Source organism: Nannospalax galili, unplaced genomic scaffold (assembly GCF_000622305.1).
Source record: "Nannospalax galili isolate Female #2095 unplaced genomic scaffold, S.galili_v1.0 scaffold456, whole genome shotgun sequence".
Lineage (NCBI taxonomy): Eukaryota > Metazoa > Chordata > Mammalia > Rodentia > Spalacidae > Nannospalax > Nannospalax galili.
Window position 1 is genome coordinate 1,109,559 of NW_008337055.1, and position 18,796 is coordinate 1,128,354.

An 18,796-nucleotide genomic window follows, 5' to 3' on the forward strand; every position below is an offset into this window, starting at 1 on the left:
CCTGGCCATGCATGGGGAGTCTCATCAGTTAAACTAAGGAACTAAGGCTCCAGATTTCACTGTCAGGACAATGAGGTACCATGGAAGACCACAAAGAGGAGAAGATGTGAGCGGACAATCCTGGACACGCTCAGCTGCACGATGGTGGGCAAGTGCCCCAAGAAATAGGGAAGATGTCCCCAGGACTGGAAGGAGCCCCTGCAGAGAGAGAAAATCACGGATGCTTGAAGGCGGTAAGCTGAACAGCTGATGCTTGAAGGCGGTAAGCTGAACAACTGAGGGGTTTCTCCTGAAACCTTCAAGGGCTCCAACGTGTATGGAGAAAGGACACTCTGCTGGGTACAGACTGAGGGGCTTCCAGGCAGGCATGCCAGAGAAACACTGGGGACAGAAGGAGTAGAGGACACAGACAAGGCCTCGAGAAGAGATGGGCACCATGGGCCTGGGGGTTACGGTTAGTGGGAGATGGAAGGGGATGGAGAAAGAGCCAAAATATGTACAACCAAATCCAAGGCCAGGAGCAGTGGAATCCCAGCATTTGGGAGGTGAAGCCAGGGGGGCTGGGAGTTCTGAGGCACCATCTACTATGTAGTGAATTTGGGGCCAGCTTGGGTTACATAGAAGCCCATCTCTTTTTAAAAATTTTTTAAAAGTATTTTGTTATTTTTATTTTATGTGTATGAGTACACTGCCTGCATGTATGCAAGTGCACCTGTGTTGTGCAATGTCCATGGAGGTCAGAAGAGGGTGCTGGAATCCCCCTGGAACTAGAGTTGCAGATGGTTGTTAGCCATCATGTGGGTGCTGAGAATTGAACCCAGGTTCTCTGTAAGAGCAGTCACTGCTCTTAACCACTGAGCCATCTCTCCAGTCCATTATGCAGTACCTTTAATAAAATGTGCACAGAAGAAAGTTCATGTTAAGGTGGGGCTGGAAAGATGACTCAGAGAGTAAGAGCACTTCCTGCCCAAGTCTGAGGACCTGAGTTCAAATTCCCAGCACCCATGAATAACCTGGACGTGGTCTCCGTGTGTCTATAACCGCCTCACTGTGGTTGGGTAGATTCAGGAGGGTTGCTGAGGCTTGCTGGTCTCTAACCTAGCTCTTGGTTTAGTGAGAGACCCTGACTCAAAAGAAGAAAAGTAGAGCGTGATGGACCAGGACACTCCAAGCCCTCCTCTGGCCTCTGAGAGTACATGCACAGGAACACATGTGTGCACACACCACACACATACATACACCTCAGCTGCACACACAGTTCAAGATACAGATCTTTTTCAATTTATAACATCAAGTTGGCATCTCCAAAGTTTGGAGTTTTAAATTTTCAGATTACGAGTGCTCAACCTATGTCTTATTGAACATAGTTTAGTGTCTTCAGTGGAGTTTGCTGTTGTTTGGGTTTGGTCTGGGCTTTCTGAGGCAGAATCTCTGTAGTCCAGGGTGGCTTTGAACTCTCTATCCTCCCGCCTCAGCTTCCCCGGTGCCTACAATTAAGCACCATCATACTCACAGCTTGCTAGGTATTTTTTATGTTTGTGTGTGTGTCTGTGTGGAGAGAGAGAGAGAGAGAGAGAGAGAGAGAGAGAGAGGTCACAAAGCACTTGTGAGGTCAGGGGACACCTTTTGAGCATTCTCTCTCTCCTTTCACTATGTGGGTTTCGGGGATCAAACTCAAGTCATGAGGCTTGGCAGCAAGCCCCTTTACCCACTGAGCCACCTCGCCAGCCCTCTTCCGGGATTTGAGGGGAATTCTGCTCATGCTCTCAGACATCCTTCAAACACTTCAACCACCTTCCACACACACAGAACCATCAGGTTACTTTCATATTCTGATGGACGAATTCCAGATAAAATGCTCTGGAACCTGACGTGCCACCGGGCGAATCTGTTCTACTCCCGCAGACAATCCAAACACGTAGCAAACATTCAACACACGCCGACGGCTGGCACTGAAAACAGCCCTCCCACCTCTTTGCCACACTTAGAACAGAGGCAAAACCAGGCATATTCAATGCCTTCCAAGGCCTTTCAATCCTCCCACCTCTACAGAAACATACAAGATCTACAGACATAGCACATTTTTTCTTTTTTTTTCCATCTTTTGGAGACAGGGTCTCCATGTTAGCCCCAGCTAGCCTGGAACTCACTATATAGACCAGGCTGGCTTCAAACTCACAGAGATTCCTCTGCCTCCCAAGTGCTGGGAAAGACATGCACCACCCCACACCTGGCCAGCATTTTCTTTTCCCTTTACTACACCTGAAAACACTTATAATTGTCCCTGGGGTCTTTAATTTGGGGATGCCAGCGTTAAAAAAGACATTCACAACTAAACCAGAATCCAGCCACTTGGAATGGTTCACTTGGATCCGAATCCATCATTCCAGAGATCAGCCACATTATTTGCTGGCTACTTTGAAGCTGGAAAGCAGGTGTCACCAGGAAATAGGGACTCTGGCAGCCGCTCAGGCACCTCTGTGGCTGAATTACGCACACTTTTGACACCAAGCAGGGCTTTTGTCTGACTTTATCTAAGATCACATTTCTCTTTACAAGTTCTTGCTTTGTCTCCCAGAACTGCAGGGCGCACGTCGTCAGCGACGCCAGGGACAGAGATCTGAGAGGCAAGAAAACGGGCGGGAATGACGCTGCTGACAAGTGACTTCAAGGCGGCTGCTGAGGTTCCACACGTGTGCCTCCCAAAGGTTGTCACCCAGCACGCCACACTGAGGAGGGCAGGACCTTTAAGGGGTGGGGCCTGGCCGAAGGGAGCTAAGTCATGGGGGAACACTCTCTGGAGCAAGACTGATGCTGGTTTCATGGGATTAATTTTTAGAAAGGAGGTTAACTAAAGCAAGACCACGCCACATGCTTGGCCCCTTCTGCATGAGGCCACTTCCCTTTCTGTTTCTTTGTCTAGTGTGACGCAGCCAAGGGGACCTTCATACTCACCAGAGGCTGGAGAGATAGGATAGCCAACCTTGGAATCAGCATCAAAAAATGTAAGCTACGTCAACCTCTTTTCTTTGCAGTGTCTGGCCTAAGGTGCTTTGTTACAACAGAAAACTGACTGTGCCGATGGCATCCTAAAAATATAGAGGGGAAAACGAAAGACGCGGATCTGGGAAGCAGAGGTTTCTACTTCAAAGCAAGCAGGACCTTCATACTCCAGAGAAAAGGGGGTGAGCCAACGAAAGCAGCTGGTGCAGGCGTCGGTGCGGCCCACTCAGCAGAGGCATCCATCTGGGCTTTTCCAAGCAGCTCCACTTTTAACAGTTCACACCTTCCTTTTTCTGCTGAGATTTCAGGGGCTAAATGGGTCTCATGGAACAGATTCATTTCCATAAGAGATAAAGAGTTAAGCTTCCAGAGAGCGGGAACGGTTGCCTCTGTGTTCTCTAGACTGTGCAGACAGGACGGCACTGAAGTCTGCTTTCTGTCTGCAGATAAGAAACAGCACAGAGCCACCTGCACAGGGAGAATGCCAGGCAGACAGAGCATTTGCTGCGAGAGCAGGGGCCGTGAGAGGCAAAGCCAAGCCTTAGGAACCCTCAGCGGCTGCCCTAACAATGCATCACGACAGATTATACAAATTCAGTGTACGCAAGACTCGAAAACACAGCTGTATGTGGTAAGAGCACAGCCCCATGTGTCTAACAGCTCCTTCTCTGAGTCTCACTACATCTAAATCGCTTTAATCTGCAGAGAGTAAGGGTGTTAAAGCTCCACGACGATGGGTATTCAAGGCAGTGACTCCTTATAGTCACGCTTCAAACATCTTTTATTTACTTTTAATTACTTATGTTGTATGTGCACTGGTGTGGGCACACAGGCCACAGTGTACATATGGAGATCAGTGGACAACCTGTGGGAGTCGGTTCTCTCCTTCCACTACGTGGGACCAGGGGATCAAACCCATGATCTCAGGCTTGGCAGTAAGCCCTTTGAACTGCTGAGCCATCTTGCCAGGCTGGTTTATGGTTTAATGATACGGATCCCAGCACAGCAGGCTGCCCGCTGCTTCGGAAAGTGAGGGGACCCTCAGAGCAGGTCCAACACTTTTCATGTGAGCTCCCATCAGGCCATTTTTTTTTTCAAAGTAACCTCATTTTTCCATCTTCAATCAATGCTTATCTTCATAAAGAAATTCACAGTAGTATCACTGTATTCCAGCAGTAAAGAAAATGGTTGCCGTATACCAACAGTCAATCTTCAAGCAGACCACACCATGAAAGGGTCAAGAAGGCCGAACCCTGTTACAGGGTCTCTATTCTGGTACTAGTTTGTAGCTAACTTAAAAATTACTTTGTATACTAATTTTAAAACAAACATAAAAGAACAAGACAATGGGGGGAAATAATTATATTTAAGTAAAACCAGAAATTCAGGTTTTGGAACTATGGTTTTCATTCACAGATTCTTTTTTTTTTTTTTTTTTTTTTTTTGTATTTTTAGATTCTTGAGACAGGATCTCCCTGTAGCCACAGCTGACCTGGATTCCCTATGGAGATCAGGCTGGCCTCGAACTCACAGAGATCCACCTGCCTCTGCCTCCTGAGTGATGGGACTAAAGGCATGTGCCACCACACCCAGCTTTTTTTTTTTTTTTTTGACACAGGGTCTTGCTTCAAATTAAGAGCTGAGTTTTAACTCATAGCAATCCCCCTGCCTCAACCTACAGAGTACAGTGATCGTGGGTGTGCACGATGTGTCCAGCTTGAATCTAGATTCTCCAAGAACGTGTTATCCAAACTGTGGTCTGTTCTGGCTCCGCCTCCTCCGATTCCTGTGCACAGGGGCCTCCTATGGCAGAAATGGCCAAACAAGAGAGGGGATGAATCGGGGAGGGCCAAGGTCCCCATGACAGGCCAAGGTGATGTATCTGATCAAACAAACAGCTTTAAGCCTGAACTGTACCCCAAGTACAGTTCATAGGTCTCCTGCTTTCTGTGGGCAGGATGCATGGATTTATCTAGTAGGTTCTGTTATTCATACACAGGAAACTCTTCCCTTACCATCAGCTTAGACTTAGGGATTCTAGGACGGTGGAAGGAAGGGTACAGGGAAGCACGCTGCCTCCCTCCCTGGTCACAGCAACCAATCCCATCACAGCCGGGTTCCCCTGCCCCGTGGCTGCCTGGCCGCAGCCACAACAGTGTTCATTGTGACAGACTACTGCGTGTGCTGAGTGCAAAGAGAAAGGCAGGGCGAGTCCAACCAGGTATTTGATGCGACGCCATGTCAGTGTCTACAGTTTCTCCCATACCAGCATCTCCATCGGAATCACCCCTTTCCCTGCTCTCTCCTCTGAACCATGTCCGTCTTGTGGGGATGTCACCAGTAAACCAGCTTGTGTTCCAGGACCTCTGATTGGGGCCCATTCACTCTCTCTCGGCTACTTCCTGTCACCTCAGCTCAAGGGCCTGTGGTTTGATGGCAGAGCCAGGAATTCTAACTCCATGTGGTCTTGTTTTCTATTGGTTAGGCACCGAGTGAGATGGTTAGGCACCTGGCAAGATGGCTCAGCAGTTCAAAGGGCTTGCTGCCAAGCCTGAGATCATGGGTTTGATCCCCTGGTCCCACATAGTGGAAGGAGAGAACCGACTCCCACAGGCTGTGTTCATCCAAACCCTTGTGTGGTGACTGCACATGGTGGCTCACACCTGTAATCTTAACAGCTGGGAAGGCTAAGACAAGAGGATTACTGCAACCTTGGGGCCGGCCTGAGTGACAGTATTTCAGGTAGATTGAAGATGAGTAAGAACATGGTGATAAGCACACAGCTTCTCTACAAAGTTGTGTACACACACCATATTCACTGCTCACCGCTGAGTCTGTGGGGCCGTCCCTGGGAGCCTGCAGAGGGCAGTTCACAGTTAAACCTGATTCCTGGTGCCTATGTGTGGGAGCTTGTCAGGGAAGGGGTCTATGTGAGGAGGATGAAAGCGTGAACCTCTAGCTGTGTTTCAGAATAGGCTGCTGATGGGGAGGAAAGTAATTCTCTTCTGGGCCTAGCTATGCAATTTCAGTGTTATCCGGCAGGAGTCATGACAGACTCTGCCAGACACAGACGCTGCCGGAACTATACAAAGATAACTATCCTCAGGTGGAGGCTGGAGGTGAAGACACTGGCTACAGAGATACCGCACTGCAGAATGAGTCTGAACTGAGCAAGGGAAACAAAACAAAAAACAAAGGACCCAACAAGAGCTGCTGAGGCGGCCTGAGGGCCAGGCAGCTTCGCACTGAGGAGACCGCAAACCACGAAGCCAGTCATGGGCCACGTGGGAAGGTTTTACATGGGACAGGAAGCAGTTCTCTTTAGCAGTACTGAGTGTGTGCGCCTCCAGGAACCCCTGTGGATCCCTCCAGACTGGAGGCTGCAGTGCAGCTCATGGGCAGACAGATGCCAGGGACTAAGGAGTGGGTGCAGATATCTTAACTGCCTATCTAGGAATGAATGGATAGTTGTTTAATCATTACCTGGACATTTTTACACATGGTTACATGGGAAATGTAACATCTACATGAATATTATTCAACAATATTCTCTAAAGAAAAAATGGATAATCCAAAGCAAAATTAAAACTGGTAATTCACCCCACCCCAGGTTCCTAGAACATTAATAAACAAATAAAGCCTGATGCAGTGGCTCATGCGTGTGATCCCAGAGCACCTGGGGTGGGAGGAGCTGAGGCAGAAGGAGATCTAGATCAAAGTTCAAAGCTACCCCAGACTTAGGGAGACCTACTCTTAATAAAAGGGAAAAAAGGAACTCAGAGTCAGTCTGATCCGAAAGGAGAAAACACATACACAGAGACACATCGTTAAAATGAAGGTGGAAGCAGACAGACAGATGGAATTACAGGGACCTGGGAGAGGAGAGGGACCCAGGAGTCCTAGGCCCCTCACCAGCTCACAAGAACTCCAGCATCATCAACAGCTGCCCACAGCCTGTCCCTCTCTCTTGCTACAATCCTGCACCTTGTCTAAGCATCTCAGCAGAATCCCTGGTGTTACTTTAAGATTATAATCCAAGCCCAGGCAGTTCTGAAGTTCCCCCATCAACACACATATCAAAAAGGGAGGGGGGGAGAAAAGGCTCCTTAGCAACTTTTGAGATGTAACTTGAGAGCCACCTACATGGAGTGTGCGGCCAGTACTAAGCCGAGTCTCCTTTGGAATCCATGCCCACACTTGAGTGTGCCCTACGACCCTGCAAGACCTTATCTAAGTTACAAATGCTTTTGGGTTGGTTAGATGGCTCGGTAGGTAAAGGTGCTTGCTGCCTGAAGACCTGAGCTTGATCCCCAGGACTCATGTGCTAGAAAGAGAGAGGAGAGAACCAACTCCCTCAGGTCGTCCTCTGACCTCTATACACATATAATGGCACGGGAGTAAAATGACCACATATGTAAACATACATATGCACGCACATTAGTAAATAAGTTAAACTTTTGATAAACTGCAGGTCTTTGAGGGGTTCACACCCATGCTTTCAGGTGTGTTTTCAGTCCTTTCACAAGGAGTCAGTCTGTCTGTCTGTCTGTCTCTCTCTCTCTCTCTGTCTTTCTCTCTCTCTCTCTCTCTCTCTCTGTCTGTCTTTTTGAGATAGGGTCTGCCTTTCAGCTGGCCTGGAACTCACTATGTAAACCAGGCTGTCCTCAAACTCACAGAGATCCACCTGCCTCTGCCTCCAAGTGCTGGGACCAAAGGTGTGCGCCACCACACCCACCATTTCTATTTTAATAAAACCCCACCTTCGCTTCGTACTGGCTAGGTGCTGAAATTCTTTTGTGTCCAAAGAACCAACCCTGGGCTTGCCTGAGTTGAGGGCCCTAAGAGATTAAGGGGGATGTGGTGGTTTGAATGAGACAGAACCCCATAGGCTTCCAAGTGTTTGGATATTTTGTCTCCAGTTGGCGGTGCTGTTTTGGGAGGTCTTAGAAGATGTGGCCATGCTGGAGGAAGCAGGTCACTGGGGGCGGGCTTAGAGACTTCTTAAGGCTTGCTGGATCTTGAGTTGCTCTCTTGTTTCCTATGCCTACTTGAAGATGTGAGAGCTTAGCGTCCGCTCCTCCTCCAGCCACCTCTGCCGTCATGCCTGCCCCTTGGAGCCATAACTAAATAAACTCTTCCTTCTATAAGTTGCTCTGGTCAGTGTTTCTATCACAGCAACAGAAGGTAACTAATAGAGGGGCTCATGAGGTTACTGAGGCTGACAGCGAGGGGCTGGTGAAGGGAATGAGCTGTGGGGAGCTCATGAGTCCCCAGACTGTCCCTAATGTTGATACGGGATAGAAGGGTTCCCTGTTGTCATCAAAGTGGCAGCCAGAAGCAAGAACAAAAATGGGCACATACACACACACACAGACACAAACACACAGACACACAGACACACACACACACACACACACACAAACTCTGGTACAACCGGAACGGGGAACAGGCTGCTTTGTCCAGGACGACCAAAGGTAGACTACCACCAGTGATCATCTACCAGGGCAGCACCAGGACAGCTCTGGGCAGAGGTCAGGGTAGCAGCCCCTTGTGCAAAGAAACCGCTTCAGACTTCTGGCAGCAGACCATCTAATGACACCCTTCCTTTGAGTACCTGCAACCTGTGGTCATTTTGGCACCTGGTTGAATCTCCAGCAAGGCCTGAAGGCCCTTTCTTGGTCCCATTCTAACCCTTATGAACACACTCAGCCAGTCAGCCCCTGACCCCTGGGTCTATAAAACAGGGTGCACAGGTTTCGGTTGACCATACTCCTCACTCGCTCCTTGGGGAGGAAGAGAAAGAAGATCGCTCCTGCCTTCAAGACTTGCTGGAGACAGACTTGCTGTCCCTGAGGCAGAGCCTCAGACAGGGCTCACCACGGCTGCTCTGGCCTCCAAGGCTAGCTACAGGCAGGGGGCTTGCTCTGCTCTGGCCTCCAGGGCTCAACCTGTGGCTACAGGCAGGAACTGGTTCCTGCTGGGGGACCTGCGACTCCAGTCTCTGGAATCTACTGCTCCAGTCTGAGACTGTGAGAGCTGTCTGCAAGCTCTGGGTTAGCATCCTGCTGCTAACAAAGTCCCGCTCTCCCACGGCTCCACTGAGTTTACAGAACTACACAGGGACCTGTTGACCCATATTCATAAAATCCTCCACCTGTTCGTCCTTCTCTGTCTGCCCACCTCATTCTTGGAGACAAGAACCCGGCTGGCACGGGAGAACAGCTGCTGTCTCATTGCCTTCAAGAGTGATGTGCAAACAGCTCTCAAGGAAGTTTCCCTTCTCGGTGTCGCCCCACAGCTACTCTGTGACTCACTTCTCACCCACAACCCCCCTGCGGGCCTGCGCTTCTCCAAGCATGCACATCTGGGAACGCGTGCCAGTCAGCGTTTGCCCTGAAGACAGCCAAGACCTGAGACTACACAGGCAGTGGGCCACCCCAGCTTCCCTCCCTTGTTCCGACATGACGCCAGGCACATAGGGGAATCTCGGCAACCAGCTATCCTGGTTCAAAGGGAAGCACAGGCCAACCCCACTGAGCATGTTCACCCCGTGAAAGGAAGAAAACCCGGCCAAGACCCACAAAGAGAGCCAAACAGGTCACCTCAGCACAAAGCAAGACTCCCTAACGCCACTGAGCCCTCTGTCCCCATGATGTGAGGATGCAAAGCCTTTTCCTACCTCCGCCTTCCTCCCTGTTCCATAAAGGGCAACAACAACCAGAACTCCCCTCCTCCCACCAAGAGAGGCCTACTGCAGACCACCCTACATGTCTGGGAGGCCTCAGCCTCTCTAACACATCTCAACATGCGGGGGGTGGGGGGTAACGGGAGGATTTCCACAATCTGTGTAACACGTTCTTCTGTGAGGAAAGCACGCTGGTTGGTGGGTGAGCTTTCTGACAGAGTATCTGTCTACTGGGTGTTTTTGTTTGTTGTTTTAACCTTAGCCAATCTACCGCTACGCCATTCCAGCAGCTGACACGCCACCCAAAACACACAGTCCCAAACCAGATGTGGTGCTTCATGCCTATAATCCCACCACCAGGAGGCTGAGGCAGGAGTTCCAGGGCCAGCCTGGCTTACACAGTAAGACTTCCTCCCCCAACTCTCCCTTCCTGAGAAGAAAGGAGGAGTAAGAGAAAGAGGAGGAGCTGGGGAGGAAAAAGAGGAGGAGGAAGAAGCCTGGAGAGGAAGGACGAGGAGGCGGCCATGGAGGTCTGAAGAAGAGGAAGGAGGGAAAGGACATTTTCACATTTGTGATTTTAAGGTCTTTGCCCTCCACAGCCTCCCCCAGAACTCACAGTGGAGAGAGACCTGGGAATATCCTCCGCAGGCAGGTACCGATGTGAGCCAGCACATCGCTCACGTCGTCAGAGGAAGCCATCTTCATGGAAATGCAGCACTTCTCTGTCTCCACAACCATCTGCAAAGAGCAAGCAGGGCACTGATGAGGAATCCAGCTCTGTCTCCAAAAGTGCCACGAACTAGGTAGCGACACAGAGACACACGTTCCAAGAAGCATTTCCACTCGCTCCAGCAGCCACCGTGGAGGTTATTCGAAAACCTAAGACCATAACCACCGTATGCCCCAGATACACTCTTGGGTACATACTTTGTATTATTTCCTTTCCTGTTGCTGTGATAAAATACCGTGACCAAGGGAACTTATAGAAGGAAGAGTTTATTTGAGCTTACAGTTCCAGAGGGATCAGAGTCCATCATGGTGGGGGGAGGCACGGCAACAGGGGTGGCTGGAGCAGGAAGTGAAGGACTCGCATCTTCAAGTAGGCACAGGAGACAGCAAGGCAAGGCTTAAGAACTCTCAACACCTGCCTTCAGCAACGTGTGTCCTCTGGCACGGGCACACCTCTGAAGGCCTCCCAAAACAGCACTGCTAACTGGAGACAAAATGTCCAACTACTTGGAGCCAACGGGGAACATTCTCATTCAAACCACCACTCACTTGAAGGACACTAAGCCAACACACCACAGAGGCATTTATGCACCTGCATTTACTGACGCACTATTCAAAACAGTCAGGAAATGGATCCGGCCTAGGCATCTGTGTTGGTTAGTGTGAACTGTCAACTTGATACAACCAAGAATTGCCTGAGGAGAGCATCTTTTTATATGTATGTGTTTTTTGCCTGCCTGTGTATAAGTGCACCAATGTTGTACAATACCCACAGAGGCTAGAGGCGGGACATCAGATCCCATGGAAATAGAGTTATGGATGGTGGTTAGGCATCATGTGGGGGCCAGGAACTGTACCTGGGTCCTCTGCAAGGGCAGTCAGTGCTCTTAACTACTGAGCCATCTCTCCAGCCCTGGAATAGAGTCTTAATGTGGAATTATCTAGATGAGGTTGGCCTGTGGACATGTCTGGTGGTGGCTGTCTTGATTGTTGATTGATAAAGGAAGGCCTGCTCATTGTGGGAAGCACTATTCCCTGGGCAAGGGCTCTTACACGCTGTAAGACCAGGGAAATTGAGCTGCGCATGGCCAAGCAAGCCAGGATCCAGGCTTGACTCTCTCTGCTCTCAACTGTGGATGTGAAGCTTTAAGTTCCCACCTGATGTCCCCACAATAATGGGCTACAACCTGGAATCAAATAAAGTCAAATAAACTCTTTCTCCCCTAACTTGCTTTTTGTGAGAATATTTTATCACAACAGAAATGAAAGCGGGAGGGTGTCCATCGACAGAGGACTGGACGAGGTCACGGAGGTGTACACAATGAAACTGTGCCTGAAACACATGAACTCAGGTACCAGGTCAAAGGGTGATGGCAGCATCAGGGAACAAAAGTGTGTCCCAAAGGCCATGCTGACTGGAACAGACCTGCCAGGTGGCTTGACCACCTTTCCCACATTCAAGCCAGATTCTGTCTGTCCTGAACTGTATCTCCCAAGCCTGACGGTCTGCAGTCTGCTTCCCCGGGCAGTCACAGCTTTCTCTGAGTGCCAGGGCAGTAGGATATGTTCTTTTTTTGGTATGTTTTTAAGATAAGAACCCTGGGCTGGAGAGATGGCTCAGCAGTTAAGAACAATGACTGTTCTTGCAGAAGACCTGGGTTTGAATCCCAGCACCCACATGACAGCTAACAACTGCCCATAACTCCAGTTCCAGGGGATCCGACAGCCTCTTCTGACCTCCTCAGGCATTGCATGACACGGGTGCACTTACTTTCATGCAAGCAATACACGCATACACATAAAATAAAAATAATCAATGAAATATTTTTTAAAAAAAGAAAACCCTTATGCAATGCTTTCTTTTGCCTGTGCTTATAAACCTGTCTAAGAAGAGAAGAGACTTGGAGAGGAAGATGTCAGAGCAGCGGGGTAATACAATCTTGTGTTGGGTTTGATGGCAGTCACAGATGCCCGAGACTTACACCAGGAAGGGCAGGGGCAGGTTCCACAGAGCGTGCCATAAACAGGCTTCAATCCACCAGCAAAGGGGACAGCGGGTTAAGGTGTGCACATTTCACAAGAAAAGAATAGATTCTGATGAGTTTTTAAAATTGAGGACATTGTCTTAACTCTAAAGGTCCTATAGACAATACAGTCCTTGTGGATTATCACAGAGTCAAAGTATCTTCAGTTACTTCCTGTAATTCCCCAGCGCACATAAAAATACGAAAATGGAATTCCAGGTACAGTTGGAGTAACAAAGCAACACTTGAATTTTGCTTTAGATTTTCCTTAAATTAGTCAAAGTGAAAATAAGAATAATCAAAATCAGCCAGGTGTGATGATACACACCTTTAATCCCAGCATTTGGGAGGCAGAGGCAGGTGGATCTCTGTGAGATTGAGGCCAGCCTGGTCTACATAGTGAGCTCTAGGCCAGATGGGGCTACAGGGAGACCCTTTCTCAAAAAGATGAAGGAAAAAAAAAAAAGAATCTAAGTGAACATATTTATGTTTTTAAAAAAAGAAATAGAAAACATCCATCAAAATGATGCGGTCAGGCAAAGGGGTCCTTATGGTGTGTAAGGCTTCTTCACAGAAACCGAGGAATTGTCAACGAGAATTTCAAGAAGGGGGAAGATCTTCAATTTTAACTTTCAACACATTCCTCAAGAAGCTGATGACAAAAGCCAGTGTGGCAGCTCCCATCGATGACCACCATGATGTAGAGGCCAGCCTGGGCTATGAAGTGAATTTCTGGCCAATCTGGGCTATAGTATGGGACCTCACCTCAGAAAAAGAGGGCCAGTGAGATGGCGCAGCAGGTAAAAGTGACTGCACCCAAGTCTGAGACCCTGAGTTCAATCTCCAGGACCCACATGGTGGAAGGCGAGAAACAACTCCCACAAGTTGTCCTCTGACCTCCACATGGGCACTGCAGCTTGCATATTTGCATATGGCAGGCAGACAGACAGACAGACAGACAGACACACAGACAACAAAATAAATAAATGTAAAAATTAATTCTAAAAAAAGTCCTACACATGGCAGTGTACGCCTGTAATCTCAGCACTGTGAAGGCTGAAACAGAAAAATCATTGTATGTTCAAGGCCAGCCTGGGGTACATATGGAAAAATCCTTAGGAAACAAAGAGCTGGTGGGGGGGGGCGGGTAAGGAAATAACAAAATTTTCTAGACCAAGTGGGAGCATGTCCTATATGTGTAGACCAGGAAATATGCCCACCCCAGAACAAGGCAGTGTCCAGGCTGTGCAGGGAGGGCGTGTGGCTGGAGGCAGTCCCTAACAGGCTCCTGTGTCCAGGATGATCTTGAATCAGATCCTGCTGCTGTGCCCCTGGGTCCTGTGCTTCCCGTTTCTAAGAGGCTGGTCATCTGGGAGGCACAGCTGTGTCTGTGCTTGCCACCCTTCCCACAAGCCCCGGGTAACTGTATTTTTCTGCACAGAGTCCTTTCACATTCTGAGCATGTAGGGCATCTATTCAGTTCACAGTATGGGTGCAAGCACTTCACAATTAGCTTATTGTAATTCTACCTGATCGTCACACCTAATCATCCCTAATTGCACAGAACTGAATAGGGTGACAGGGAGGAGAAAAGGCAACAGGTAAGGGAAGAAAGGAGCCGTTCAAATCCAACCTGCCAACTCCAACCTGCTGTGAAGATGCTGACAAAGCCCCCACTGCACGTCAAACCCTGCACGATGTAAGGACTCAACACCACCACCAAGGTGGGGCCCACCTGACACACCAGGGCCTCGGGACAAAGAGCTGCCTGGCCCTGCCAAGCACTGCCTTTCCTCTGCCTCAGGCTGAGCAGTGACAGCATATCTAAAACACTAACACCTCACAGAGCATAATCTCTACCACCCAATTAGAACAGTAAACAGTGTGCACAAGGGCCTGGGTTTCTTCTCCAGCACCTTAACTATAATAGTCAGGATAATAACCCACCACATCGTATTCATGATGACTGAATCCAGGGCCTCTGCCTGCTAGGCATGCTCCCTGTCACTGAGCCACACCCTCAGACTTTCTCCTATTTCCCATTTTGAGACAGGGTCTTGCTAAATTGCTTGGGCTGGAATTGAACTCACTGGGTACTGCCAGCAGGTCTTGAACTTAACACCCTCTTGCCTCCCTCAGCCTCCCAATGGCCTGGATTACAGACCTAGTCGAGTGGACCCAGCTACAAGCAGCAGGTTGGGTTTTTTTAAAAAACTAAACCCCAGTCCACAGACCTAGAAAGTGTTTTTCTTTCCTTGCACATAAATAAGCAGGGGTTGGCTTGCCAGGGTCACAGTCCTACTCAAATTATTTTATCCTACCTGCCCTGTGTGTGTGTGTGTATGTGTGTGTATGTGTGTGTATGTATATCTGTATGTGTGTATGTGTGTGTATGTGTGTATGTGTATGTGTGTGTATGTATGTCTGTATGTGTCTATGTGTGTATGTATGTGTATGTGTGTATGTGTGTGTATGTGTGTGTATGTGTGTGTATGTGTGTGTGTGCGTATGTGTATGTGTGTGTATGTGTGTATGTATATGTGTATGTGTGTGTATGTGTGTGTATGTGTGTGTGTGTGTATGTGTGTGTATGTGTGTGTGTGTGTATGTGTGTGTATGTGTGTGTGTGATGTATGTGGGCATGCATGCAGCTGTCCGCCCCATTATTCAGAGTAACCACTCACATCTGATAGGTTGATGTGATTTTTTTTTTTCAAACTCTAATTTCTGGAGAATGATAAATAAATAAAATAAAATAAAACAAAACATAGCTCTCAGCTGAACCATGCGAAAATTCCAAGGATTTGAACGCAATCTTAATTGTCACAAAATGACAATTTTGACAATGTCCTTTAGATGCACTGCCAACAACCTAAACACACACAAGCTTTAAAGGGTAAAATAATCAAAAGATATAAAACAGTAACAATCAGAGCAAGAAGCAATCTGACAGAAAAGCAATTCAACCAGAAGACAGGTTCTGTGAGGGGATCATAAAGTAGGCAAATGTCTTAAGAAAATAACACAACAAGATAGAGGACACCAGATTGTCAGTATCAGGAGAGATTTCCAGGTACCGGAGGGCAAGCACCAGGAGCAACTTCCATTAAGAAACTCAACAACTTACAAAAAAATGAGCAAATTTCTTAAAAGACACAAATGACCAAAGTACGCTCAACAACAAATTAATGAATGGATGATCTGTAAAATAAACAGAACGTGCAGTTGGAGCCCTCCCACATCATAGAACCACATAGAGGGTAGTGAGGTAATCTCTGCACAGACAACTTCCCTGGTACATTCAACTAACAGGTGCAAAGACTTAGTACACTCTGTGTTTTCTAAAAAGTCGAAACACAGAGACCACTTTTCAGTTCACACTAAGTCCATGTTACGCTAACATAGCTGCGAAGGATGAAAAAAAAAAAAACCAAGAGAGAAAACCACAGAGCGATAACTCAAATAGCAAAAGCCTTCACAGAATTTTACCGCTTGGAGTATATACACTAAACAAGAATGATATATAAATATATATTATAATACACATGAAAGGATAACGTGTAATATTGCAAAGAATTAAAATATAATCTACTAAAATTAAAATGTAGAAGTATAGGAAATTATGGGAGCTGGTATAAACACAGAAAGGTAAACGATGGAAGATCAAAAGTCCATTGTATTTGTAATACGATCCACACTATTTACCTAGAAGCTTAGCAACACAGCTTGGCCTGTGACTTCCACAGAGCTGGCTAAAGCCAGGAGGCTCCTTCTTCCCAAAGTTACCACATAGCACAAAAGTATGAACATCATGACCAACTCCCCTGTGCTCAGTGTCCCCCAGAGGCCTGTGCACAAGCATGGAGCCACTTGTCTGGTCAGTCTACAGTTCTGATAGGAAATGACAAGCGAGGCTGGTCTTTCAGAGAAGTCCATCTTTCTACAAGGTTGTCTGCTGCAAAAAGAACTCTGGGAAATGTCCTGGCTGAAAAAAAGTGACTGCACTGAACTCTTAACACATCCAGCAAGACGTTCGGGAGCACAGGACACTCAGCGAGGAGCACCTCCCCAGTGCAAGAACAGAAAACGGAGTGCCCACACTCACACACAGGACACTCAGCGAGGAGCACCTCCCCAGTGCAAGAACAGAAAACGGAGTGCCCACACTCACACACAGGACACTCAGCGAGGAGCACCTCCCCAGTGCAAGAACAGAAAATGGAGTGCCCACACTCACACACAGGACACTTCCTCTGTAGAAAACTGTGAACTCTATTTTTTTGAAAAAAGTGGCTCCACCAGGGGAGCACAGGGGAGCAGAGCATGAGACTGAAATGCCACAGTCAGTTATATCTAGAAGGGTTAAAATCCTTAAAACTCAGTAAGAAAACTTAGTCCTCAGGATGTGGAGGAAGGAGGATCATGAGTGTAAGGCCAGCAGGGCTATACAAATAGAAAATAGATGATGATAACGTAGATATGTGATTGACTGATTGATTGACTGGATGATAGATAGATGATAGATAGATAGATAGATAGATAGATAGATAGATAGATAGATAGATAGATAATGATTAGCCAATTGATTGATAGATGATAGATAAGTGACCGATTGATTGATTGATTGATTGACTGACTGACTGATTGATTGATTGATAGAAAATAGATGATAAATATAGGTTGATAGATAGATGATATGATAGGTAGATAGATGGATAGATAGATGATAGATTAGATTGATTTGATTGATAGATTGATAGATGATAAATGATAGATTAGAGATAGATAGATAGATATAGATTGATAGATGATAGATGATAGATTAGATAGAGATTGATAGATAGATAGATAGATAGATAGATAGATAGATAGATAGATAGATAGATAGATGAGAGAGACAGATAGATAGAGACAGACAGACAGATAGATAATGATAAAAAGCTTTGAACTGAAACTTCACCAAAGACAAGTGGAGATAAAATGAAAAAATGCTCAACATACTTTTTTTTTCAGTTGGGAAATGCAAATTATAGTCACACTGAAAAAATACTACATACTTGTTTGAAGGGCTAGAAATCATAAAGATCAACCTGAGCAGTGCTCAGGAGGATACAGAAAAACTCAACTCTCACACGCTGTTGGTAACCACCTAAAACAGTACAGCCTTCCTTGGAAAACCGCTGATGGTTTCTCGAACATACAACAGGAGCCCCCCGCCCCCTTGCACTTAGACACTCACCGGTGCGACCAAAGCCCAAGGACTTGAGCATAAATATTCGCAGTGGTTGCACCTGGCAGTCAAAGGTGGAAACGACCCACTGTCCACCACCGGGTGATGGGCAGACAAACGGACACGGGCACTCAGAAACGAAAAGGAATGAGCTATGGAGATGCAACAAGATAAATCATTCTCAAAATAATCAAACTGAACAGGGAAAGCAGACAGGAAAGCATATTCTGCAGTTCCTCCGTGTGAAATGTTAGAAAGCATGACCACTCCACGGTGACAGAAAGCAGATGCCTGCATGAGACACAGATGGAGAGGGGACAGAAGACGGCTTCTCTGAGGGGATAAATATGTTCAGTACCCTGATTGTGTTAACAGTTTCCTGGGTATACGTATGCCAAGAGTTATCAAATTTTATTCTCTACTGCAGTGACTTATAGTTAAAACAAAGCTATTTTTAACCTGCTTTTATATACAAAAAAAAAAAAAATCACTGTATTCTAAGAAAAACTTCCATAAAGTCAAGCATGGTGGCTCATACCTGTGATCCTCCTTCCTAGGAGGCAAGGATTGTTGAGAACGAGACCAGCTTTAGCTCAAAAAGGGCTTGGCGTTTCATATAGTATTTTACAATAGACATAAAGGTTTAGCGCTGAAGTCTGTCATACAAAGTCTCTAATGGGCAATATTCTCAAAAATCAGGATGAGCTCTGTGCTGGATAGCTTTGATTGTGAGGCTGATACATCTGGGATGAGAAAACCTCAATGGGGGAATTCTACTGGATCGGCCTTGTGGGCATCTCTGAGGCATTTTCTCCATTACTGAGTGATGAGAGGCCAGCCCACTGTGGGCGGTACCACCTCTGGGCAGGTGGCCCTGGGTTGTATAAGAAAACAGGTTGTAGGGCTGGAGAGATGGTTTAGCAGTTAAGAGCATTGGCTGCTCTTGCAAAGGACCCGGGTTCGAGTCCCAGCACCCACATGACGGCAAACAACTGTCCATAATTCAAGTTCCAGCAGATCTAACACCTTCTTCTGGCCTCTTCAGGCATTGCACAACATGGGTGCACTTACATACATGCAGGCAATACACTCATACACATAAAATAAAAATAATAAATAATATAT

General features: G+C 47.2%; 1 protein-coding gene across 3 annotated transcripts in view; it reads right to left on the bottom strand.

Moving 5' to 3' along the window:
• Positions 1 to 18,796, bottom strand: part of Carmil1 (capping protein regulator and myosin 1 linker 1) — a 295,091-nt gene that overhangs the window by 155,014 nt on the left and 121,281 nt on the right. For all 3 annotated transcript variants that reach the window (XM_029563000.1, XM_008831899.3, XM_008831900.3), the window contains exon 5: positions 10,305 to 10,426. In XM_029563000.1, coding sequence (XP_029418860.1) covers positions 10,305 to 10,426 — 122 coding nt within the window. The remainder of the gene's footprint in view (positions 1 to 10,304; positions 10,427 to 18,796) is intronic.